The sequence below is a fragment of the Podarcis cretensis genome (genome assembly GCF_951804945.1).
Source record: "Podarcis cretensis genome assembly, chromosome: 11".
In the NCBI taxonomy this organism is placed as follows: Eukaryota; Metazoa; Chordata; class Lepidosauria; order Squamata; family Lacertidae; genus Podarcis; species Podarcis cretensis.
This window is the reverse complement of record NC_137180.1, coordinates 24,061,785-24,089,355: the sequence shown is the minus strand read 5'-3', so window position 1 is coordinate 24,089,355 and position 27,571 is coordinate 24,061,785. Positions and strand designations below refer to the sequence as shown.

The 27,571-nt window shown below is 41.1% G+C and overlaps 1 protein-coding gene across 3 annotated transcripts in view; it reads left to right on the top strand.

Annotated features, from left to right (window-relative positions):
* Window positions 1-27,571, top strand: part of FER (FER tyrosine kinase) — a 165,065-nt gene that overhangs the window by 115,606 nt on the left and 21,888 nt on the right. For 2 of the 3 annotated variants that reach the window (XM_079995439.1, XM_079995438.1), the window contains exon 17: window positions 15,024-15,147. In XM_079995439.1, the coding sequence (XP_079851565.1) occupies window positions 15,024-15,147 (124 nt within the window). Of the gene's footprint in view, window positions 1-5,988; window positions 6,062-15,023; window positions 15,148-27,571 lie in introns of those variants that run through there. The other variant, XM_079995441.1, reaches the window with a different exon arrangement.

Below are 27,571 nucleotides of genomic sequence, written 5' to 3'. Positions count from 1 at the left end.
CTTTGGGTGCATGAAAGTGACAGAGAATATAGTGATAAGACCTGCTTCCCCTTTCTGGGTTCATGTAAACATTGCAAATTACTTGCTTCAGCAGCCTTAGCTAGAGCCTGTACCTGCAGTCTTCTCAAGATCCAGACACATTAGTTAAAATATACCCTTGTGTAGACAAACTACGCTTGGGTTGCTTAGAGCTACTCAAGTCATTTTTGAACCTCTTCAGGCTCATGATACTGTTGAACTTGGATACTGCCTTTTCTCCTATCATTCCTCCCTTCTGTCTGCAGCAGATTGCCTCCAGACCCAGCTGCTTTGGAAAATGTCATTATGTTAATAGCAATGGCTTTGAGGTTTTCAATACACAAATGATGAGGGTAGAAGAAGTTACTGCTTTACCAGATTTCTATAACACTGCTGTTGGATTCCATGTTAGTGGCATTCTTTATATTTTGGACAAGTGAGGAAAGAAGCAGCAGGGAGTATTAAGTATTTGGTGAGGAGAGAGAAAATTCCCCAGCAGCCTTTATTCTCTGTGCATTCTTGCTCGGATACCTGTGGTGGAAATTGATTAGTGCCTATCCAGGCCTCTAGATATCGAAGCTAATGGTCTAATATTTCTCTGTCTCACCCACATGCACACTGAATTCAGGCTCTCTTCTGTGAAGCAATAAGAGGATAACTTTGTTTACCATTTCAGTTATGAGGTGCAAAAATAACAAAAAACGAAAAAACCAAACACCTTGGGTATCACAGGCTAACTGCTGGACTGTTGACCTCATGAGCTAAGTTAATATCGCAGCTAAGTGGAGTTGCTGACAGAGATTTAGAGTTTAAAATGACTTTCTCCCAAGAGAAAGATCTCTGTGTTATTGGTTTTTTTAAAAAAAATAATAATTCATTAAGAGTAAATACAGTAATCCAGGGGCTGATTCAATTCCCTATTCCTGTCTTGAGTCATAGTTCACAGAGCAAAATGGAGAGAGATGTTCCATTGGGTGTCATTTCCCTGCAAGTGATGCCAGAGCCTACAAGCCTATTAAGGGAATACAGGGGCACTAAAATATAGATGTTATTGCTCTGACAGACAAATGGTACTGGCTGTTGCATGCATCGACTCACTCGTTTTTCTTAAAAAGGAGGTTGCCGTATGAGTTGGCACCGAAAATATCATTTGAAAATGTTTTTGCAGTGTTCTGTAGCTCTGCAATAATAAGGCACTAAAATGCCACATTTCTCAGGCCTGCTTTAGCTAACTAAGCAATACTTATTATGTGAAGGACAAAAATACCCTCACACAAAGACAAAAGACACGAATGGCAACACAAATAATCTCTCCACCCCCTCAGGTATGTAGCCGAGTCACAATTTCAGCACTTGGAGACTAGAGAGCAGTAGAATTTCATATTCCTGTCTGGAAAGAAATGTATGATCCTGCTGAGAGAGATTTTCTTTGTGCTTTGTCAAAGAAAACTACTGGTCAGGCAGTACATGAGAAGAGGACTCTGGAGCATTTTTAGCACATTATTTGTTTCAAATACACAGTTATCTGTTCTAGCTAGGCAGAGTAAAATTCCATGAATCATTGTACCATTTGTCAGAATGTTGAAAAGACACACTTAACCCATCAAGCAGAATGAAACGTGGGAAGTGTTCTCAGGAAAATGGAAAGCTTAGTTGGAACAATATTAAGATGTTCTTCTGTTCAGAAAGTGTTGATTATGGAATACTTAGAAGTACCTATCACGTGTTTTCTAGAAACCTGGCTTGTTCCAATCAATGGGATATAGCTTTTAGAACAATGTTCATTTGATTTTCTACAGTTTTATTCAGAAGCAATCCTGTCTTTAAGGACAGGCAGTTATAATCTTTTGGATGGTAGCTTTGCCCCATTGGCTGCTTAGATCTTGTATTTCTCATGATATGATATCTGATTAATTCCTTAATGTTGTCACTTGCTGTGGGCTTGCCATGTACCTGGGATTTCAAAAGAATGGGAATACAGCACACTTGACTCTTGGATAGGTCAATGCAATGTTACTGTGTGTGATAACTGAGATGTTAGCTGATGTTAACTGAGATGAGATGTGACTCTCATTGCAATTTATTATGCTGCTATATCATAGTTTACATGGTAGAATAGGGACTGTATTTTATTAAGATTAAGCTCGAAAGACTGCACACAATTTTGTATTCTAAACACTCAAATTTTTTAGCAACTACGTTTTATCTCCATAACTTAGGTAAAGGGACCCCTGACCATTAGGTCCAGTCGTGACCGACTCTGGGGTTGTGGCGCTCATCTCGCTTTATTGGCCAAGGGAGCCTGGCGTTCAGCTTCCAGGTCATGTGGCCAGCATGACTAAGCCGCTTCTGGTGAACCAGAGCAGCGCATGGAAACGCCGTTTACCTTCCCGCCGGAGCGGTACCTATTTATCTACTTGCACTTTGACATGCTTTCAAGCTGCTAGGTTGGCAGGAGCCAGGGACCGAGGAACAGGAGCTCACCCTGTCGCGGGGATTTGGACCGCCGACCTTCTGATTGGCAAGTCCTAGGCTCTGTGGTTTAACCCACAGCGCCACCCATGTCCCTTAGTGCTTTTCAGATTCTCTGCTTTTTGAAATCACTTTCTCCATTGACTTTCCTGCTGAAGAAGCCTCTGAATGTCATGCACTTTCTGGGTCTTGTGCACACCCAGTTCATGCAGGATGCACACCAGGTCTTTTAGGTCTTCCGTTGACCCACATCAACCAGGAACATTGCTAAGATCACATCCAACACTCCCCCTTGAATTGGAAGATGAGTAGTGTTCATCCTGTCCTTTAGGGAAAACTCATCTGCCATTAGTGATGTTTTCGTTGAGAGATACCTGAAAAGCTTCCAAGGAGCCTTAGAAAAATGATTTGAAAATGCTGATTTTGTCATTTGTATACGTTGCAGTACAAGAATCACAATGATAAGCATCAATATGTGGAGTTGGAAGTAATCAGTGTTTTTGTCATGTTCTCCCCACACCTGATCTTTGGTTGTGAGCCTTCACATCGTTACTGAGATTGCATCGTAGAACATCCTTTTTCCTAATTAAAAAAATGTGTCCTCTTTCCTAGAGTCATCCTCCATACTGCTTCTTAGACGATAGCTCAGTGGGACCTTCAGTTTTAATTAACCTGTACCTTGGGGTTAAACCAGAGCTGGTTGACATTTTTCAGTACAAGTTAAAGATTTTACACATAAACAGGGAAGTTTGGTATATTTGTTTTAGCATATAGGCTATATGACCAAAACAACTTACAGTAAATTCCAAAACAAGGTAATATTAGCAGTTAGTGCAAAGCTAGGGTTTTGTATGGTCACTGTGAGAACAGGTTACTGGACTAGATGGGCCTTTGGCCTGATCCAGCAGGGCTTTTCTTATGCTTGTGACTTTCAGCAAGACAACACCATTAGTCCACGGAACAAACAACAACACATACCTAACAGATTTAAACCTAATTTCCAGTCGTTTTTCCCCGGCAACTCAACATGTTTGACCAAGTCAGTCATTTTTTTTTTAACTCTAAAAAGCATTCAAAGTACTGGCATATAGAGATTGTCCTACTTTTTTTACTCCTGTTTTCTTTTGCAAAATCTTTAAACAGATTTCCTTCATATTTTCTACTTAACATTGCCTTAAATTACTTTATACTTTTCTTCCTCTGGACAGACAGCTGTTTTCCCCAAAAATCTGTAAAATTCAAAAGGCTCTACTTGTGTGTGTGTTTTTAACAGTGATTTTGTGAGTTTTGAAGACCTTTTGTTGCATTCCCTTATGTTTGTGCAAACAGAATTTTGCCAAATGGCAAATTTATATTAAGGCTAACTTTGGAGCAGACATTCGATCAATACTAGAGGAATAAAACATGCCATTTGGAGGAAAGCAATTTTTTCATCACATCTAAACTTGATTGTTTTGGGTATGATGTGGCATATACTTAGCTTTTTATAATTAGCTGGGAAATTATACTTAAATAACATTGCAATACAACATGCTTTTCAGTGTTATGTAACTTTAAAAATTGATTGAAGGTAAATGTAAAAATGATTATCAACACGGAGGGCATTCTAAATTGCTTTGTAGGCTCTTTCCCTCCAGAAAACTAGAAACACTTTGAATGAGTGAAACTCCTTAATAGAAGGTTCTGCTCATAAAGAAGAGAATTCTTAGTAATTTCAATAGTGTTGAAAAAGCAGTATTCGCTGTAATCGATAAATTCATTAGGCACAGTTTAACAATACAGTTTAATCTTGCTCTACTTAGGAGTTCTCACTTGGTAAAGGTTACTCAACACTTACATTGGAAGCAAACGATAGCCTGTCTGTTTTCTTTAGTTTAACTGATACCTTCAGTAAATGTTGAGTTTTGAGAAACTATAGCATTTGTATTTGTTAGCAGACCTTGAAGGCTAGAATTAGTTTTTAAAATGAGAAGTTTTAACACTATATTTTTAGGTTGCTGCCTGAGAGATGGAGCATGTTTACTCACTTCTTTAAAGAGAATCAGGCATATCCCTTGAAGGGCCAGTAGGCATAGTTCATGTAATATGCATACTCTCAGTTCTAACTAAAGGTTTTTGTAATGGGGAGAAGGATGTCAGGGTTAATTCCTTTGACTCTTATGCACATATAATCTACTGTCATATTCCAATCCAATGCCAGAGAAAGAGGCAAAGCTGATTAGAAGTTGTGGGACCACAGATAGCTCCAAGTGAGCAATTTGCTCCAGCAAAGGTTGAGAAGAGGAATGAACCTTTTTAAGCTACTGCTCTCAGTCTACCTCTAAGGCTCCACCTGTTTGGGACAAGGTTTAGATTTGTGACGAGTCACCAAGACACCATATCATTACATGTGTAAGACCCACTGGTGACAGTTAAGGGCAGAGCCGGCCCAGCTTGGAGGTCAGGGTGAGGCCTCCACAATGGTTCTCCTGCGGGTACCCCTTCCCTTTCACCTCTGCCAGTGGTGGAGAAGCACCGCCAGCAGCAGTGCTGATTTTAGGTAAGATCACGCTGATTTTGAGCGAGACCTTGCCTGAAAATCAAGTGAGATTCCATGGAGCAAATGAGGTCTAGAATATTTCCCTTGCATCCAGAGATCCCCTCTGCAAACAGAAATAAACCTCTCATTCAGGGGTGTCCCCCTTTTCTTTTTGTTGAATCCATTTCCTTCTGCAATCCTCCTCACATGCAAACGCATTCTGTTGCCTGCCAACAGACCGCCAAGCATTGGAAACAGATTTTTCAGGGGCCTGCTGTGGAAAGGAGGAGGCAACACAGCCCTTTCCGTGAATAGAGCTCTGCGCATGGGAGATAGGATGCAAGCCATTGAATCCAGTTTGCAATAGATGTTATTAGTTTCTTGTTATCAAGTTACTTAGCCGTATTTCAGAAACAATATAGATTGTTATTCTGTATAAATGGGCTATTTCAAATCCTTACTGCTTGCTGTTATATTGTAAATGGTAACTTCACAACATGTATTCCAAATAAATGTAACATGATGGCAATATGAAGGCTTGTTTTTCAAAAGGAGGTAAAGAAATTTGCACAGCTAGAGATATGAACTGAAAGTGCTGGAGTGAAATCCTCTTAGCATAGCTTTGAAGTATTTATGTGGTCTGTGCCTTATGAAGATGAATTACTGGGATTTTTCTACAAATGCTATAAATGTGTGAATTTACCAGTGGAATAATCCCTTGTTTGTTAAAGGGTTGGCAATTAAGTGTTAATTCACATCCTAGACATGAACATTATAAGGGTCTAAAAGGAATTGACACCATGTCTTATACTTGGCACTTTAGTCATGTAAATTACCTGTTTACATCCATAAATAATGCCACATCATGACTGAATAGAACAAATAACATTTTGCATATCCTAATATAAATGAAATCATGTTTTAAGATAATAAAGTAAACATAGAAGGAACCCTGATAAACTATTTCTTTACTTTTTTAGATTGCCCCCTATATCAACGCTTAAGAATAAAACATTTTCTGTGCATCCTATAAAACAGTATTTTCTTGAGGCATTTATGCTGCAAAGTGAAGGATGGTCTGAAATGAAATAGTGAAGCATCTACAATGTGATGCAATAAGGCTACATATGATAGAGAGAAAATTCTGCTCCATTAATTTAATAAATTCAACCTAGAAAATTATCTCATCTGCTTTCCTGATTTCTCTGCCCCACCAGAACCTCCATGCTCCTCTTCTGATACAGGTCCTCTGCCTTTTGGTTATAAAGCCAGACAAAGCATTATTGGGCTGGTAGTTATGTTACCGTGGTAGATTTCTATACAGTCTTACTTCTCATCAGTGATTCTCCACTGTTGCTTCACCTGGACCCAGAAACAGCTGCAATTGGTCAGGAAGCTGCTGTTCATGCCACAATAGGAATACATATGATGGTTGCTTTTTTTGCTGATACTACCATGCCTGAATCCAGGAGCTCAGGCAAGTTGTAGATCTGTTCTTTCACTTGCAAATAAAATGACCATAGTAACTGATTCTTTGCACTGTTCCTTTAGGCCAGTGGTTCCCAATTAGCTAAGTACTGCAGACTCTCTGTTTTTCTAAAGTCAAGCCATGGACCCCCTGCTTTTGATATCTCTATGGTAGTTTTGAAAGAATTGATGCTTTTGAATTATGGTGCTGGAGGAGACTCTTGAGAGTCCCATGGACTGCAAGAAGATCAAACGTATCTATTCTTAAGGAAATCAGCCCTGAGTGCTCACTGAAAGAACAGATCGTGAAGCTGAGGCTCCAATACTTTGGCCACCTCATGAGAAGAGAAGACTCCCTGGAAAAGACCCTGATGTTGGGAAAGATTGAGGGCACAAGGAGAAGGGGATGACAGAGGACGAGATGGTTGGACAGTGTTCTCGAAGCTACAAACATGAGTCTGACCAAACTGCAGGAGGCAGTGGAAGACAGGAGTGCCTGGTGTGCTCTGGTCCATGGGGTCACGAGGAGTCGGACACGACTAAACAACAACAAATGGTAGTTTTTGTTATGTGAATGGTGCCATGGGCCCCCTGGGTGGGTTATGTGGATCTCCTGGGGTCCATGAACCACCAGTTGGGAGCCCCACTGCTTTAGGGCGATAAGTTAACTCTGCATTAAGGGAAGTATTTCCTTCCCTCCTGTATCAGAAAATGTGGCAGAAATGTGGTTTCTTTGTTATGAATTACTGACAAAAATATTTTTAGTGATGCTGAATTCTTTATCAGCTATTATAAAATTCACACATTAAGAATTTTCCCCTTATGCTGGCGTTTTTTTAGAAGTCTCCAGCTGATAGTGCTTTCCATACAAGCAGCAGAGTTTGCAATGTTGACAGTGTAGACAAAAAAAAAAAAAAAGAAAAAAAGGGAGGCAAATGTGTGCAAACAGTTTGCTGTGCTGTTTTGGTGCAAATCAGTGTCTTCAGCTGTGTTCATAAATGTAAAAGAAAACTTGATTTTTATGTGCTTGTTGAACCCTGTATTCCTGTGAAATAGTTTAAAAAGAGGATTCTCAGCTAATGTTACAGTGGCCCTTCTCCCCTCTCCCCTTTTCAGTTAAATTATATTGTTTTAAGTGTAACTTAAAAGAAGACTATGCAGGTAAAGGTAAAGGACCCCTGGACATAGAATCATAGAATCATAGAGTTGGAAGAGACCACAAAGGCCATCGAGTCCAACCCCCTGCCAAGCAGGAAACACCTTCAGAGCACTCCTGACATGTGGTTGTCAAGCCTCTGCTTAAAGACCTCCAAAGAAGGAGACTCCACCACACTCCTTGGCAGCAAATTCCACTGTCGAACAGCTCTTACTGTCAGGAAGTTCTTCCTAATGTTTAGGTGGAATCTTCTTTCTTGTAGTTTGGAACCATTGCTCCGTGTCCGCTTCTCTGGAGCAGCAGAAAACAACCTTTCTCCCTCCTCTATGTGACATCCTTTTATATATTTGAACATGGCTATCATATCACCCCTTAACCTCCTCTTCTCCAGGCTAAACATGCCCAGCTCCCTTAGCCGTTCCTCATAAGGCATCGTTTCCAGGCCTTTGACCATTTTGGTTGCCCTCCTCTGGACACGTTCCAGTTTGTCAGTGTCCTTCTTGAACTGTGGTGCCCAGAACTGGACACAGTACTCCAGGTGAGGTCTGACCAGAGCAGAATACAGTGGCACTATTACTTCCCTTGATCTAGATGCTATACTCCTATTGATGCAGCCCACAATTGCATTGGCTTTTTTAGCTGCTGCGTCATACTGTTGGCTCATGTCAAGTTTGTGGTACCTATTTATCTACTTGCACTGGTGTGCTTTCAAACTGCTAGGTTGGCAGGAGCTGGGACAGAGCAACGGGAGTTCAACCCGTCGTGGGGATTCGAACCACTGACCTTCTGATCAGCAAGCCCAAGAGGCTCAGTGGTTTAGACCACAGCGCCACCTGCATCCTTTCCCTTTACCTATGCAGAAAGTTTAGCTGGCCACTTGCATGATTGTCCTAGGCTGAGGATGCAGAAATTGTACAGAGCAAGTGACCCCTGGGACAAGTTGCAACCACGGGGAGCAATTTTTGTTAGGCTTTCCACTCCTGCTGCAGTCTTTTCAGGCAGCAGAAATCTACGAGACATGCACAACAATCAACACTGTACTCAATATTCTAAAGAGGGGCACAACTTACTTATTGATCACTTGTCTTTAAGGCACCGTTCCACGCTTAACAAAACCCAGTTGGTGTATGTTCAGAAGTGCTTGTGTTTCCCTGTCTTCTGGGAATTGTTTAGAAATCTCAAGCAGTTCCTTATTTATTAAAGGGTTAACTAAGCACACAGAGAGAGATGGATGGGGCATCCATCTTTTTTCTCCTTTTTTCCCTATGTTTTTGGCGGTTCTTATTTTTACATGTAATCTGCCTTGAGTCCCATCAGGGAAACAGGTGAGGTATAAATAAATATATAACAGCAGCGACATAGGAAGCTGCCATACTGAGTCAGGCAATTGGTCCATGTAGCTCAATGTTGTCTACACTGGCCAACAGTGTTTCTCCAGGGTTAATTCATTCATGACATTCCCAGTCCATTCTGAAATTCCCAGGGATTGAATATCGGGCCATAAAATGAAATGACTGACTGTAGCACTTACTAAACAGAAATCCTAAAGTAGCCACTTCAGCGCATATTAGAACATCATTTTCAGGCTAAGCCTGTGTTCAGTTATTAGAAGACAGAATTACTCTGGGCTATCAAGCCAAAGACGAGGTATTACCAAAATACTGATATATCTCTGTTGGGTGCCAGCAAGAGGGTATGAAGGGGAGAGGAGTTAGAACCAGCCAATCAGGCGAGAATGCTTCCCACCCCACACTCCTGGACATCTGAGAGACATACACAGGGGAACTGTTGGCCTATTAAGATGGGGGGGGGGAGTGTGAATCACATCACCCTTCTCTTGATTCTCTGCTGGATGGAAAGAGACATCACTTTCTCTCTTCAGAAGAGAAAATACAACACAGTGGTGACATGTCATCTTGCTTAGGAGATTATGGCTGTGAAGACTTTTCAGACGGAAATATGGAGTTCAGGAGGAGTGGGGTCTGCCTGTTTGTTACAGTATATGAACATTTATCCAAACAGACGTATTTTAGCTAGATTTTGGTTTTAACTTCATTTAATTGGTAAGGAAGTGGAGTATAAATATTTTAAATGCCTTGCTTCCTCACCATTAAAGTAAAATCTCTTTCCATCTCTTTTAAAGCAAGAACATACCAGTTGTTTTGAGATCCCTGATGACTTAGGAGCTTTCATAACAAGACTTCTCGTCCCTGACTTGTGTTCACACTTCGTTGAAATTTATCCTCTTTTAGTTTGACACTGTTTGCAGGAATAGTGTTCAGTTTTAATTAAAACACTTGACTCCACTTTAAACCATAATATTCAACCTCTCTAGTGCTTTGCCCACCTTTCCCTCGAAATGTAATTTTCTATGGTTGTCTGTTCTGGGGATTTGGCTCTGTGTTTCTACTTTGCAGCTGATTTTATTTTTAATGTCTTTTTTTTATTGAAACAAGACACTTGTTTTAAAGCAAGCTATGTGTTTTGGGGAAAACATCTCTCTTGATAAGTCATAGTTCGTTAGAAACTAATCTTAACCTATGGTTTCCTGAAGGGATTGGGGAAAAGTTGAACATAACAAGATTTGCATTTTATTATTTCATTTTTGTTCCCTCAAATATTCTAGCTGTGGTATTGAACAAATAAATTGTAGTCTCTGCTGAGAAGTGTTTTGAAATGGAATAAACCACTGGATACAGATACCTTTCAAAATAAATGGGGAAGGAGAGGAAGCATGGTTGGTTTTAATGGCTATGGATCTAGCATTGTCTTCTTCTCTCCCTTATTATAATAGTGATTTTTAATAGACTACGGATCTGGCTTTGTCTGTTACCTCCTTATTAATTATCAGTGTTATAATTGTAAGTACTGAAACACTACTCATAGCCATGTCTTGTGTACATTCCTGATTTAGTGAAGTTACTAAAAAATAGATTTACAGGGTGGTAGCCATATTAGTCTGTTGCAAGAAGAAGAGACACAGCAATTTGTTACAGCCCAACACACTGCAGATCAGAGTCTGCTTCTTCAAATGCATGCATCAAATCTTATATACTTTTAAACTTATAGGTCTTTAAGGTACCATAGAACTCTTTGTTTTTGAAAAGTTGTTGATTAGGGTTGCCAGACTGCCAGGGCCCGACCTGCAGTCTCCAGATTTGCCTGCCTACAGTAGGTGACAGCAGGAGGGCTTGAATCTCCAGGTGGGCAAGAACACCTTTTAAAAAATGTTTTCATTAAGAAGAGTATGTGTGCAGCTTGCAAGCTTCAGCCTGGCAGGAGCTGGCTGCATATTATTGCATATATTCTCTGCCCTCCGCCCCCTCTCCCAGTCACAGTTCTGTCTCCAAGGAGCAGAGAGGAAGAAAAAGAACTGGGCTGGACTCAAGAGGAAAAAGGGTGTTATGAGTGTGCATGCATGCTGGGTACTGCCCCTAGGTCTCAGAGTCAGGGATGCTCCTGACCTGGCAAAGCTATAGAAGATTTATTTTGTGGGGCAAATATTATATCATTGAGCTTTTCAGAAGCTCCCAGACCTTCTGTGTTCCCTTAGAGAACAGAGTGCCAAGCATCCTTGTATGTCCTTTAAGGAGGTACTCTCATCTTCTCCCACTGGAGAAAGCAGAGTAGGTTCTGGAAAGCTTTAATTGGTTATGCTTTGTCCCACCGAGCAGGTAGGTAACAGTTTGTGACCAACAGACCTCCTCGCATCCCCTGCCCTGTTAAAACTTCACAGACCTGACTCCATCTCCTCCAAGAGCTTATCAGGGATATGGGTGTCTCAGCTACCTGGCAAGTGACAACTATTTCAAAATAAAACCCTGAAACTGTTAGAATTAAAAAACAGTAGCAACCACAAATATTTCTCATACTTACCTTGCTAAATTTTACTTCAGTAACATAATATCTGAAAAGGGTCCTTTTCTGTTTACTTTAGCAATTATAGCTAGACACTATCTTTCCTATACTTCATTCTTGATAATTTCTTTTTTATTTCCAATGTGTGCTTTAAAAAAAGAAAAAGTAATGTTCTGTCCCCCCGTGCATCATAGAATAATATGAGAGGGGGGGGAGGTACAATTATATGTGCATTAATTGCAGAAACTAAGAAAATAATGAGTATCGTCTTACATGTTCCCCAAATTAAAACCATCTATTTATAAGAAATCAATTTTCATGCAGAATATTTTTCCTTGCATGGTTATAAGTTAAATTATACATCTCCACTGTATCTGGAATACTAAAAATCCTAAAAAACAAAAAGGGTATGGGACTATGTGATGCTAACTACCAATATCAAACTGAAGGGCTACCAGCCTTGCATTTTCAGCACATTGCTTTATGGAAGTGAGTTGTGGGCAACTTACAGCCACCAGTATCGATGCTTCAATGCCTTCTATAGGCGCTGCATCAGGAAGATTTTTTGGGCATCACATGGCAGGGCAGAGTCTTAAACAAAGATGTGCTCTTCCAAGCCCACACCCCCAGCATGTTCGTACTTCTGTCTCAATGACGTCTACACTGGCTTGGTCATGTCCACAGAATGGAAGATGGCAGGATCCCGAAGGATGTTCCCTATGGGTAGCTGGCTTCAGGCACTAGGCCTGTTGGCAGACCCACTCTGCATTACACAGATGTTTGCAAATATGACATGAAGGCTGGCAGTGTTAAACCTGCTGTGCTTGCCCATTCAGCAGACGCTAAAGCTAGTAATGGTCTTCCTTAAACATCTTACAGCACGAACGTGAGATGTGGTAACTGTATTTATTAGCAGAAGCTATTTACATGGTACTGTGCCACATTATCACTAGGTGGGGAAACTCTTGTGGGTAGTGTTGTTGATACTTCTGAAGTAGACCATTTCTCTACACTACGAGCAAAAAACAACAACAGTCATTTGGCTGTCAGCTGTCTTACAATCTCATAACCCCACAAATGCCTCATTTTTAGGGGGTTTGCCTCTCACCATGTTTACAGCTGCTGAAGCACGTAATGTTTTATGTAGATGTAGCCTGTGTAGCTATAAAACAATTCTTTTCATATCTGTTTTAGTGCAACATAATTATGCACTGAAGGTTCTGTATAAAAGTCTTTTTTTTTGGGGGGGGGATAGGTTTGACTCATGCCACGACAGTTTGAATTTTATTCACCTAGAATCATAGAATGGAATCATAGAATCATAGAGTTGGAAGAGACCACAAGGGCCATCGAGTCCAACCCCCTGCCAAGCAGGAAACACCATCAGAGCACTCCTGACATATGGTTGTCAAGCCTCTGCTTAAAGACCTCCAAAGAAGGAGACTCCACCTACTCTCAGGCTTTTATGAAATGCCATAATGTGTTAAGATTTGAGTAAAGTATGATTCAGAATTGTGAAAACACTATTACCAGAGGAAAAAATGGATAACATGCTGTTGTCAGAAGACAATATAGGTGAGCAAACAATCAGAGGGTTAAGCAGGCTGGCTTGTTTTTCTATAAAGCTTTAATTAAAGAACATGCAATTAAGCCATCACCTCTTGAGTCCTTCTATCTAAAGAAGCCCAGAACCTTGGAAGACATGGTAAAAACAAAAAAAAAAAACAAAAAAACCCCACACAAACTCAGGAATTGTCAATTAAGATGCTAATCCCTCTCACAAATACGGCAGCTTATCTGAGGGCTATAGCATTAGAAGATTGAGTCTGCTGTTAATAAACCCATCTCTTAATAATTTCATACTTTATTTCTTGTAATGTAAGTACACCCGAAATCTGATCTGGAATTGGAATGCTTCTGTGTAAAACTACGAAACTCACCCGACAGAGATTCACTGAAATTAATCAAGCGTCGAATAGAATAACGGCTGGGCCGGTATCACAAACAACAGCCTGTGTGCTTTAAGATGTGAAAGTCTGTGCTGTTATTTTTACGACTGCCTGTTAAGTTATGAGTTACATTGTGAACTTGGTTCTTCAAGATAATGTTCATTCAGTCTTTTGGGGTTATCCTTGTCTCTGCTTTGCTTGCTCCGTTCTAAGTGAGCCTTTGGGGTGGAGCAGTATAAAAATGCAAGTGGATACCCTGGCTAGGATCCAAAGAACTACTTCAGAGACCCTGTAGGGTTTGAGCACACCCAGTGGGATTTTTGACATTTTTCTTTGAACAGCCTCAATACCCTATCACAAACTGCTTTTGAGAATCCCTTCTGTATCCAGACATGTTTGCAAGGAGCCTTGGCAGGCTGCTATTTAAGAAACAAAGACCACTTAAGGAAACAAAGCAAGTTGTATGGGGCTTTGGGGGGTGGGGTTTATCCGGTAAAGGGTCAGTGCATGTCACACTGCACACAGTTTGCATGCAAAAGGTCCTAGTCAATCCCTGCCATCTCCAAGCATTGCTAGGAAAGACTCCTGCTTGAAACCTTGATCTAGATCAGGGAAGTCCAGCTTCCAAGAGACTGCAATCTGCTCCCACTATAAAAAAAAAACCTGGATCTACCCATTGGATTGACCAAAGTTGTTGAGCTTTTTCTGGGGAGGAAGACCCAAAGTTGTTGAGCGACTGGTAGATCGCCATCGACCTGTTGGACAGCCCTGACCTAGGTGAACCAAAGACCAACTCTGTATAAGGCAGCTTCCTGTGTTCCCAGGCTTCCTAATTATTACACATTATGAAACCACCCCTTATGCAAAATAGCCTATTGTCACATTCATAGGATTCATTCAGACTTGCCCCTCTGAGAGAAGACGGATCCGGGATCCAGTAGAGGCTCCTCTTTGGAGGAAGGAAAAAGATAGCATTTTGCCAATGTCCCCTTCCTCCTGCAATCTCCCAGCACCAGCTCTCATGCTTTTCAAGAACACCTCATACCCAACACCCTGGAGAAGATGGTGGGGGACTATAGTGGAGAAGGAAGAATTGGCAAAAATAATATCCCACCCCGTTTCCCCGGTACCAGTAGAACTCTACTAAATGCAACTCTGGATCCAACCTTTCCCACCCACCCTGCCATTTTATTTTTTTATTTTTGAGTGACCAGGTGTTGACTGCACCTCTTTTTTATCATCCTCAGCAAATAGCACTCTCCTTTTCAAGTTATACATTGCATTTACGTACAGGAGATGTGAGATCAAACATTCTACCCAGATATACCGCTGCTGAAGTGTTGCTCTACAATGTGCCATTTTAGCCTTCTGGCAGAGTAATATTTAGGGCAGTTTAAGGAAGCTGTATATTGGCAATAATATGCTCTTTGCATTTTCAGGTTGTTTTTTACCCTAGCCTCAGACAAATTGGTTGAAAAACACAGCTGAAGTGTAATACCTTCTGTTCAGCCAGGCATTGCTAATGAGAGATAAATGGGAATATCATCCCTGTCATGTCTCATTGTCCATCTGTCTCTTTCTCTAGGAGGTGATTTCCTCTCCTTTTTAAGAAAGAAGAAGGATGAGCTAAAAACCAAGCAGCTAGTGAAATTTTCATTAGATGTTGCTGCTGGGATGGCGTATCTCGAATCCAAAAACTGTATACACAGGTAAGATGTTCTGCCTTACAGTTTGATCAGTCGAATATCTAAACAAGTGTGTGAATATTTAAGTAGTAGCATAAATAGATGGCTGGGTTCAGTTGTGGAATAATAAATATGTATAGCACAGTTGTGACAGCACACCAAATCATACTTTGTGCTGACCATAGTTTAGAACATAAACCATAGGTACATACATCAAGCAACCCATTGTTTATTATTGTTGATTATCTGCTTTTATTATGCATCCTTCAGAACTCAGGCTCATAAATTTAGTTTAGTGTGGCATCTGAATTGAATATATAATTTGCATATTTCCTTGTCAGTGAGGACAAGCTGTGCTTCACGTGAAATGCTATCTTAAGAACATAGTTTAACGTATGGTAAGAGACTGTGGGTCATTGACTTAATAAATTAAAACCCTGCCTCAAGTAAAGTTGTTCATTGTTTCTCTTGAGAAACACTAATGCTCAGACCTGAATATGGCAGACAATTGGATTTTATTTGTTTGTAGCCTCCCTTTCAAATGATTGATCTTCAAGACTGCAAAACCACAACAAAACCTACAACACAGCAATCCTCTAGCCAGTGATGGGGCCAAAGTGTGCCTCTGTTTGGTACCACTTGGAGGTGGCTTTTTCTGGTAAAGAGGGAGAAAGCACCCCACTCCACACACACACACACACACACACACACACACACACACACACCCTACCTGCGTCTTTTATAGCCTATAGTTGGGGTCAGTCTCAACTTACCCTTTCCATGATATTTTTTTTCTGGGAAGTATACAGTGGTGCCCCGCAAGACGAACGCCTCGCAAGACGGAAAACCCGCTAGACGAAAGGGTTTTCCGTTTTGGAGGCGCTTCGCAAAACGAATTTCCCTATGGGCTTGCTTCGCAAGACAAAAATGTCTTGCGAGTTCCTGCGGGTTTTCCCCCCTTTTTTCCCCCTTTTCCTAAGCCGCTAAGCCGCTTATCAGCTGATCCGCTGATAAGCCGCTTAACAGCTGATCGCTAAAAGCCGCTAAACCGCTAATAGCGCTAATCCGCTAAGCTGTCAATGGGCTTGCTTCGCAAGACGAAAAAACCGCTATATGAAGAGCCTCACGGAACGGATTAATTTCGTCTTGCGAGGCACCACTGTATTGAAGTTCTGCAGTTCCTAGGGCAACTTAAACCTTCTTTCCTAAAAAGAGAATCCTATACTATTTGCTACATTCTAGAAGGTTACTGTTGTTTTGTTCATAATTGTCCCTCCCTACAAAGACTTCTGTAATTTGTGAAATTTCAGCTGAAAAAGTTTGTTTTCTTCATAAATTTCTCATTTGATGTTTGACATGGAATTTGAAGGTATGAATTCAAGAGGTTAGAGTGGGACATAACATTAAACAACTCTCATAATCCCTGACCATTGGCAATGCTCAGTGGAGCTACTGAGAATCAGAGTTCAGTAACATTTGGAAGGCTGCAGGTTCCCTATCTCTGCATGAAACTATGGTTTGCTTTGATTTGAATAAGCCTGAGCACTCATTACCTTCTCCCCCCATTGTGGCTAACCTTAAAGCTGTTCTTAATTATGATTTATTGAAACACACCACCTTCTCATAACAATTTGAAGTTGGCTTGATTCAGTACACCACGGTTAGGACTCAACAGAGTTTGTCCAAAGTTTGACGGAACGCTAAATAACAATGAGTTAGAAACTGAAATGTAAGCTACTGATCACCTCTGAACAAGAAAGGGGGTAATGCATGTCCAAGACTCAGCCAGCTTCATTCAGATAAGAACCATGAGACTGAGAAACAAATATCCTTTTTGTTTTTGTTTTGTTAACAAAAGCAGCCATATTTGAAACCACTTCTCTTCAGTTTGTTAGGTTCCCCACCTGTCTGCCTGAAACCATGAATCACTTTCATCAGGCACCCAGGTCTGCATTTATGTTACTCTTGCAGCTTCTATTGGCACCTGTCTGCTCTCTAAAGATCAGTATTGCAGGATATTATGAAAACACCACCACCACCTAAGAAGGACTGTTATCATGTTGCTTTTGTACATGAATGAGATTGTATATGCAGCATTGTGGAGAGAGGTTAGTATGAGTCAGGCTGTACTCTGAGATCAGCAGCCATTTCCATGGTCATGAGCAGCAGCTGCTGTCTCACCACATATTTACATGTATTATGCAAAATCAGACCATTACTGTAGTCTTTGTAGCTCGGTATTGCCCCTCCATATAAACTGGAGTGGCTCTCCACAGATTCTGATAGAAGTCTTTCCCGGCAGACTCTAGAGATCGATGACAAAGATCAAAATTGGGACCTTCTGTATGAAAAGCATGTGCTCTATGCTTTGAGCTACTGATCTTCTGACTATGATGAACAATAAACAGCCCTTCCACAAAATATTCTGGAACTGTTTATAAAAATTAACCCACCCCAAATAATAGGTATTCATGATAGTTTTCAGATTCACATTAGCACTCTAATTCAGTTCTTAGACTGCCACAACCATAGATTCAAATGAAGAGATTTGTTCTTGTTCTGTTGTTCAGGACGCTGGTCCCGTGTGAAAACGGCAGTCAAATGAAGTAGTTAGCTGTCATCCACAAAAATCACATTTAAAATAGTTGGTGCTTTAATTGATGGCAGTAGTATCTCTAGCCACAGATCTTGTGGTGCAGGTTTGGACCCTGGCGTCACCCTCAGAAGATGGGTGGGTGTGCTTTCCCCCTGGTGCTTGCCACTTCTGCTGCCTGGTTAGCCCATGCCCACTTCCTGTCTCTGAGTTGGTCCACTAAAGGAGTCACCTGGGTCGAGTGCAGTGCTGCCTGTCAGCTGCCATGCATTTCCTCACAGTCTGCAGCATAGGGAGGTAGTGCTGAGAGCCCGACAGGTGTACACAGGAAATTGGCTGCACACGCTCAGTCATGCCATGCAGGCTGGCACAAAGGCGACACCATGCCTGTGCACCCATGGCCATGTAGAAGAGGAGCAGCAACATTAGCTAACATCACTTGCCATCCACTTTTCTGCATGGACTAGTGAGCGTTTTCTTATTTCACTGCCTGTTACATTGTGCACAACACCTTTTTTTTACAGAGACTTGAGGTCTTTTAGGAACAGGAGCTAGTAAGGGTTTGGAATAGAGATGTGGGGTGGAGTTTGAGGGCAAGGGGTGAGGAGTGGAGGTGGAGAGTGAGGGAGATGGGGTTCTTTTCATGCTAGCTGCAGAACTTCTGATATGTTGGTGGTGCAGTATTTTGGGGAAGGATACCAAATGGTGATGCCAAATATAGTGTGAAGGTGCCAAAAGACCCCCCCCCCCACTTCAAGGATGCCTCTTTATTCAAAGTGCCTTTCCTCCAGACACACACTTATTTGTATATATAGAAATGGAGAGAAAGGCTACTAGGCTGAAATCATGATTTCTGGGCAAGTTGGAGCATATTCATGCAGTCATCAAGACAGAGGTGCAAATAATATTTTAGAAAATGATTTGAGGAGCTCATATCTTCAGTTAATCCCAAATGGAATTAATATAATTAATAGGAAATTGCTAATATAACTGACAAGCAAGGTAACTGTCCTCATTTGTGAAGATGCTCCCAGTCTTTACAGTCATACCTCATGTTGCGTCCGCTTCAGGTTACGTCTTTTCAAGTTGCATCCTGCGGCAACCTGGAAATACCAGGCACTTCCGGGTTTCTCCGCATGCACAGAAGTGCTAAATTGCGCAGACTGGATGCGAACGCTTCAAGCTGTAGACATGCCTCCGGGACGGATTACATCTACAGCTTGAGGTTCCACCTTATTTACATACATGCAATCTACGTGTACCTAGAATGGGTAGTTGATGCAGTATACGTCAGTTTTATTTGAAGGACTGTGTGTTCTGTTTTGAGCACACAGTGCAAGAAGAATGTCTTCCAAGTTAGAAAGGATTCAGATAATGTTGTTGGTTTTTTGGTACAATGGATAGCTCCATCTAGAGACACTTCCTAGTGCACATTTTGCTCCCAAGTTTTGAAAACGATTACAGCTTTTTAGTACAGTTAACAGTTCATTGATGATTCTAGGTATCTTTGTGTACCTAAAGAGTGAAATATAATATATATATCCCTGATCTTTACAGACTGCAGATTACCTGGCTTCTCTATTCACATATACCCAGTACAGACATAGCACAGGAGATCATGTCTAGATTGCTTATATTTCCCCAAAGGCTTCTGGGGTCTCACTCACACAGTTTCATCTAAATGTACCTTCAAAACTACAGACAGGCCTTCAAGACATAACTGGAGTTGAACCAGAGTATGTGGAAGATTCCACAGTGCTCTTGGGCATTTTTTATTTGAGTTATTAGTTTTCAAGCTGTCTCTTGTGCTTTGAAGCACATTACATAGAGTGTTATTTTGACAGCAGTGTTATCCACCAAGGGTCACAGACAGGTGAACATTATCCTGTTTCATTTCATTTGTTATGGATCCATAGTTATTCATCACATTGACATTGCAATATTGTGGCCTTTTTTATGTCTTGGAGAAAGAGTTGTGTTAATAAGTTGCCAGGGCAGATTCATTTTTAACATGCAGTTTAACATAACTTTGAAGAAAAGCATTTGTTTTGCCTCTCAATAAACTAAACATACCACTTAATTTCTTGCTCTCCTTCCCTTCTACCTCAACTCTCTCTTTGTCTCCCCCCGCCCTTTATTTATGTAAATTTTATGTGATGGAGTTTTTCTGTTAATACAGTTCCAGTAGTGCTTAGTTCCCCACCATTTAAGACATTGAGGTAGCAGAATAACATCTGATCATTAATGAGCAATTTTAATTCTCTAGAGTAATATTTCCCCTCCCCTCCCCTTCCTTCTCCCTTGAATATAGGGAATCATTTCATACATAAATTGCATGAACAGGCAGATTTGCTATTATCATATTTGCAATTTGAGTCATTAAAAACCCCTTTGGCTGCAGAAGAGCCATAATGTAGATCCATGGCTGAATGAAAACATGTTGGGTACATAAATATAACTTTTTTAAAAAAATTACTTGCCATCGTGCATTATGTAACAATGTGCATTGTTAAATCATATTTTATTTTTCAGACTAAGTGCAGTAGTATTGTCAAACTCAGATTTATTAAACTGAATTCAGAGAAAGTTCAGTTAATAGGAAGCGAACTTGTGGTTGCTCTTGGACCCAATCCCAACACTACTGGTACTGCAGGGATCAGGCCTGATTTAGGTTGGTCCACTGTGACCTGCTCTTAAGTCATGGCACAGCTAAGAGCATATGGACAATAGGCATGGTGTAATGATGGGAGAGACAGGGTACTTATGGTCTCTTTCCCTGGAATCCCCTCTGCATCAACCTCCTAGCAAAAAAAATGTTTATACAGTGGTACCTTGGGTTACATACGCTTCAGGTTACAGACTCCGCTAACCCAGAAATAGTGCTTCAGGTTAAGAACTTTGCTTCAGGATGAGAACAGAAATCGTGCTCTGGCGGCATGGCAGCAGCAGGAGGCCCCATTAGCTAAAGTGGTGCTTCATGTTAAAAACAGTTTCAGGTTAAGTACGGACCTCCGGAACGAATTAAGTACTTAACCCGAGTGTCAGGGAACTGACATTGGAGCCAGAAGTGGAGGCAGGGCTCCCAAGCGATGCCGGAGAAGGGCCAAGCAGGGAGAGAGGGAACTCATCGGCTGGGGAAGGAAATCAGCGTAACACCAGGGATAAAGGGGGGCGGTTGGGGGAATCGGAGAGGAGTCTCCAGGACTCTTCTCTGGAGACCAGCGGGGAGAGCACAGGTCCTCCTCTGCCCACACCCACCCTGCGCAGAAGACTTCCGCGCAGGGAAAGTAGGCGTAGACTTGGCGTCAAAGAGCTTCTGTGCTGGAAGAAGTTTAAGAAACGCCCACTGACGGATTCTGCTAGCGACTGAACAGCCACAAAGTGAAGGGCTGTCCAGTCAGGAAAGGTTTAACCAGGCTACCTAGCCAGGAGTGGTGGCAACTTACGCATGAGCAACCCCCATACATCCATTACACCGAGGTACCACTGTACCAGGGAAATGCATGGCTACCTATAATACATTAAACTGCATATTTCATTCAGTTCTTTTGGAGTCTTATATCAACTTTGCCTACAGGGCCTTCTTGTGAGAGCCCACAATACTTTAGACCAGTGGTTCCCAACCCACCTAAGGATATCTAAAATCCTGATGCCCCCACCCCCCGTGACATATAATTCTTATTATTTAAAAAGTGAACTCCTATTCACATGGAGGAAGCCTAAAAGGCCATTCACTGTTAGTAACTCATTCTTGAATTGGAATTGTCCCCCTTAAAAATCAAATTGCCGCCCCCCCATGGGGCCTGTGACCCATGTTGGGAACCACAGCTTTAGACCCTCATGCTCTTCCCATAGTATCTTGGGAGAGCAATAAGGTCCCCAGGTCCTCTTGACTACATACAATATGAGGTCTCATTCTCATGAATCTTCTTCCCAATGTAGAAATCCTTCTTTTTGTTTTTTGTTTCTTTGTTTTGTTAGCTACTTGTCTCCACGTTAGGCAAGATTCATAGAATAAATTTCTCATTAGTTCTTTGCAGCTGCAATCATTCCCCTCTCAACTCCACCCACTTAAGGCACAAACTCTGCAATGCAGCCGCCTTTTAGCACTTGATTTTCACCTTGAAGTACATATTGCATGGGGCTTGCAGTCATTTCTTGAGCACCAGTTAATCTGTGTTGGGGGAGGGGAAGGGAGAAACCCCCACCCCCAGCCCTTCTAATATTGTACAAACCACAGTTTTTAAGTTGTGGCAGCTTAAGCAGATCCATTGGATCAAGCTGCCAGCAATAAGTGCAAACATGGAATTGATTAGACATAAACATTCCTTTCACACTAGCTTGTTTTAAAAGATTGATATTTGTATCTTATAGAAATAATGGACTTGGTGTGTGGTTTGTATTCATGGCAGGGGCCTCGATGGCAGGTTGACACCATATTTCAAGATAATTGTTACTGATGCAGGATGATTACTTATATACAAAATAATTACACTGCATTTTGCCTTAGGGATGATAGTTTCTTAGACTAAAGACAAGCACACAGTTCAAGTAAAGGTGAATGCTTGCCTATGCGTATTATTTTCTTTCACTCCTGTTCAAAATGTTTATCAGAATGACTAAAGTGGGTCTGAATAATGAGATATATTTCTATATATAATCACATTTTAAAGGTCAGAGAACAAGAGATGGATAGAGTCTCTAGGTGTGTGATAGAAGATTTACTTCCTTTGCATTATTATAAATGTCGCGGCTCATGGAAGAGAATCTATTATGAGACATTTTGTCTAGACTCTTCGATTTCATAAAGCTGTTATTTGATTTTTTTTTAATAGCCTGACTTAGCACTGTAAGGTCTTATTCAAAAAAACCTCATTCCAACCATAGTGTTGAGGCCTTCTCCCCTGTCCCCATCAAGGGATTTGTGACAAAGTGGTACATTTCTGTTTTTGTTGCATCACTTTCTCCCACACTGATGCCACCTTTTAGTTTGGGTCCCATTACCCCAAGGGTTGCTTACCCGCTTTATCCTGGCATACCTTAGCACTATCTTCTTAAACTATTTCAGAAGGGAATTTGGCTTTTCAGGTATTTCAACACAGCTGTTACTCTTGCACACCCAGGGATACATACTTTAAGGCAGTGGGGCTGCCTCTGAAGATGCTTTGGAAACTTCAGCTGGTGCAGAATTCAGTGGTCAGGTTGTTCATCGGGACAAGCTGGTTTGAGCATATAATGCTTATCCTGGCCCTACTGCACTGCCTTGCCAATTAGTTTCTGGCCCCAATTCAAAGTGCTGGTTTGACCTATAAAGTCTTAAACAGCTCAGGACCGCAGTACCTCAAGGACCACCTCTCCCCATATGGACCAACCCAGACCCTGCATTAATCTGAGAACTTTTTCGTGTGTCCTGTCCGCAAGAGGTCTGGAGGATGGCAACATGAGAACGGGCCTTCGCTGTGGTGGCTTCCCCTTTTGTGAAACGTTTTCCCCAGTGAGGTTCATTGGCACTGTCATTACGTATGTCTAGGTGCCAGGTCAAAACATTCCACTTGTCCAATTGAACAATCTATGGTGTTTTAAATATGTCAGGGGTATTTGTTGTTGTTATGTAGTGTCTTTTGTGTTTTTATACTGTAATCTTATCCTGTGATCTTCAGATGGTATATAGTTAGTTAGTTAGTTAGTTAGTTAGTTAGTTAGTTAATAATTGAGGTTTCTACTGAAAATATTTTGGGAAACCAACCAAACTAACTGAACATTTCCTGTTTTATAAAATAATCATAGTCTGTCTTAAACAATGAGCAGGAATTCAATTTGTTTCTTCTACCCCAAAAGACAACTTGATAAAAACAGTGTATTATTGAATTAGTTAATAAATGAAGAGGATGTAGTTCGTGTTCAGTTCTTCACATTCCATCCTCTCTAATCAAAAACATTTTGATGCCATTCAGTCCAGCAAAGGTAATTCCTGAATTGATATTTTGGTTGTGTATACCACTTGTGATGACACTCTTTCATACCTCACTCAATAATCTTCTTTCAAAAAGCTTCCAAGAGGGTCTGTCTGAGAATACTTCTGTGTTAGCTTGCTAATCTGCTAAATGGAATTGAAGTAAATCTTATTGAATACTTTATTGACCCCAGACTTTGATAGTGGTTTATGAATGGTCCTATTCCTGTAATGCTACTCTTTAACAAATCTTTCCCGTGTTCCTACTTTATTTTCCATTGTCTAAAAACATGGTGAATATACATTAACTAAGCTTGGGAAAGGCTTGTATCTGATAATTTCAATCAATTAAATTAATTTGTGGGTTTTGTTTCCTTTTGGCTGCGCCCTCATTAGATAGAACTGGAAAAGGTTTGTGTTATCTGCCAGTGTATTTCCTTAGGAAAATTAACCTTTACATTTCTCTGTTTGACATTTAGCCATTTTGGAGAATTAATTATTTTCTACATTTTCATACTTAATGTCCTTTTTGTTACAACTGCGATGAAGACATTGTCAGCTCTTCCTCTCGGGTGCCACCTCCTGTGGCTTAATTTTCCGTACAGAAAACTATTCTGTACTAGAATTTCTATCTAACCTGCTTGAAGGAAATGAGGACGTCAAAATATTAGCTTTGGAGTTGTTGCTTTTTGTCCAAAAGGTTACAAGTACCTCAATTCCATGGTGGCAATGAGAAGTTGTATTAGTTAATAATTTCTCTGAAATAAAACATTATCTTTATCTACTCTTAACTTTGGGATTTGGAGCCCAAAATTCTTGCAGCAATATTCTGACTCCTTCCTGACATTGCTGTGGCAGTTTATCAGGTGAAGGAGTTTCAATACCTGTAACTGCTGTTTGTTGCTTTGAGGTGCAATCAAATGGAATATTGCAGCCTTTTTATTTTTACATGCCCAGCAGTTTTCCTGGTGATGTAATTGGCCAATGCGGTTTGAGCTTAGCCAATAAATCCCCAGAATCTTCATCTGACTCTTTGGTCTGAGCAATTCTCAACTCTATAGCTATGACTGCAGATCCTGCCTGCCTCCTTACCTTGTATCTACTTTGTCCATATGTCTTCCCACCCTGTCTGCTCCTGCAGGTGTCTGTTCAGTTTCAGTGCATTACCTGGCTTTCAAATTACATGCCGAGTGCTTCTCAGCCTGACACCATGGCTGGGATCCAAAGATAAGCACCTGCATGTGGAGCAGTGCTTTTCCTTGTGCATACCCTTTGCATAAACAGATTAACACTTATGCAAAACATTTATTTAGAATAGAGGGGTGTGCTTGTGTGTTAAATACACACGCTAGCCCAAATTCCTTTGTTTGAATGAGAGCTTGCACTGTGCTTGTGTCACGCAGCATGATGCGGTGCTGATGAAGAAATAATCTACAAAAAGAGAACAAATTGGGAATTAGAAAGAAATGCTTATAATATTGATTGGCTGCATAAAATGTGTATTTCACCCTGTTGAACAATTAGTCTCCTAGGATGAGAACACTTATTATTGACCTCAAGGAAGCTGATGGTTTTAGAATGAACTTATCAAGAGAGAAATAAAGCAGCCTGTCTTGCTAGAGGGGCGAAAATAACAAGGAAATGTGATTGAAAGATAAGAAAAGAATGTTGTAATCTTTCTCCTGTAAGCCAAGTTGTGGGATAGCAAATATTGGATATGAAGTCTAGACTATGGTTATTTTGTTTGCTCTAGAGTAACATACTCATTCCCAAATATTTACAGTTGCTGTTCGGGGAATTGCGCTGGTTAGAAAGTATGTGAGGCTAGGGATCATATTTCCCTTGCAGGTTTATACTCGGATGGAAAGAGATCAGAAGTGGGCTAATCTCCCATGAAGGAGATTAAGCTACATTTCTAAGAAGATTGACCAATTGATGAACAGTGTTGCATATGTTAGAGGGTTTTTTAAATTTTAATTTATAACCAGGGTAATTTGTCTTTTACCCTGGCCTTAGGGTATCTTATCATGAATAGTTGCTTTCCTGCAATATTTTAAAAAATCCTTTTCAATTCTTTCGAAGCATCAGCATGTTTCCCCTTCTTCTGAATATTTCATTGGCTGAGTTGATACCTAGTTTCTTCAGCAATAATACGCTTCAAATTTTAATTTTGGAAATGGTTAATATTATTAGATCCCAAGCATGCCTTTCTACAAACAGAAGGCCCCTTCCATTTGCAGGAACTGCAGTGCAGTCTCCCTTGCTGCCCTGGACTGTCCCCTAACTTTCTGGCAGCAGCTGGTGGAGTACATGTAGAAGGAGGTATCTGGAAAATGTGTCTTCTACCCACCCAGTCACCCCCCAAGTGCCTGTGGGAATGCCCCATTAGTGGAACTCTGCTTATTTAAAGTCTGGATCCAACCACTTCTGTCTTAAGGAGACTAACGTAATTTTTGATATGCAAAAGAATCTGTGGGTTCAGATGTGGAAGACCACATTTAGCCATTATTGATCTTGTAGGTAGGATATATATTGGCAAGTTAAGCCTAACCTGTAAGAATTAATTAGCTCGTTCCTTTTGATATATTTTATAAAACAGCAACCAACACATTTGTGTATAAATATCAAAGTTAACCAATTTATATTAGTACAGCAAGACAAGCTATTGAAAGAATGCTTTGCATAGAGTTGCAGACTGGGTGAAACCCAAACCTGTTGACTTGAACAATGTTTTCTGCGTTCAAAGAACAAAGGCTGCTTAGTCTCTATAAAGCATACTCTGAATTCTGGCCAAAATGTTGGCATAACTATGACTCTTCCAGACAAATGTTCCTAAAAAGCTAACATTTTTAAAAATGGGCCAACAGGACACCAAAGGAATTAATGTTTCAAAGTACTATGGCATATTAGGCATGTTTTATCCTAACTGAAAAATAGAAATGAAATGGGAATAATGTTGTTAGCAGCGTGATAAGTATACTTAGAAATAGCACATTCTAATAAAATACATTTTCCTTTGTTTTTCTTTGCTGCAGTACATACTCTAATTGAAATAGTATTGTACATAGCCTCCACATTTGCGACACTATAAATCAACACCTTCCACTTTCTAGTATGAAAACAAAATTCTCACATTTCCAGTGCTGAGGTCTACCCTAGGGTCCACCCCAAAGGCCAGGTCACCACCCACCATGGGGCAGGATCAAAGCCCCGGTCCCTGGGCACCACAAGGAGAGGGCATATGGGGAAGATACTAACATTGGGATTTGGGTCAGGGATGCAAATGTTTTGGACCCTGGCTGTGATGGAGTTGGGAGGGGACACACCTGACTGGGGGTGTGGATACCAGTACTGTCCCTCACTGGCAGAGCCACCTCCTTTGGAGTCTGCATAGCCTCACTGAGGGGGCTCCAGAATTGTGGCCCCAGCAGGCAGGGAAGGAGATGGACCAAGCCCAGGCAGCCTCTTGCTCTGGCTCTGCCTAGGGAAGGCCAACAGGGAAGGAGAGGCCTGCTTCCAGGGCCAGCAAGATGGAGGTATCCCACATCTCATGAAAACAACAACAAGGGTATCAAGGGAAGGAATCTGAAGCGGGAGGGAGGGGCAAAGGAGAGGGGGAGGTTTTTAAGCAAAGGTTGGATGGCCATCTGCCAGGGGTGCTTTAGCTGAGATTCTTGCATTGTAGCGATGACCCTTGGGGCCTCTTCCAACTTATACAGTTCTATGACTCTTATATAATATACAGTGGTACCTCAGGTTAAGTACTTAATTCGCTCCGGAGGTCCGTTCTTAACCTGAAACTGTTCTAAGCACCACTTTAGCTAATGGGGCGTACTGCTGCCGCCGCGCCGCCAGAGCATGATTTCTGTTCTCATCCTGAAGCAAAGTTCTTAACCTGAGGT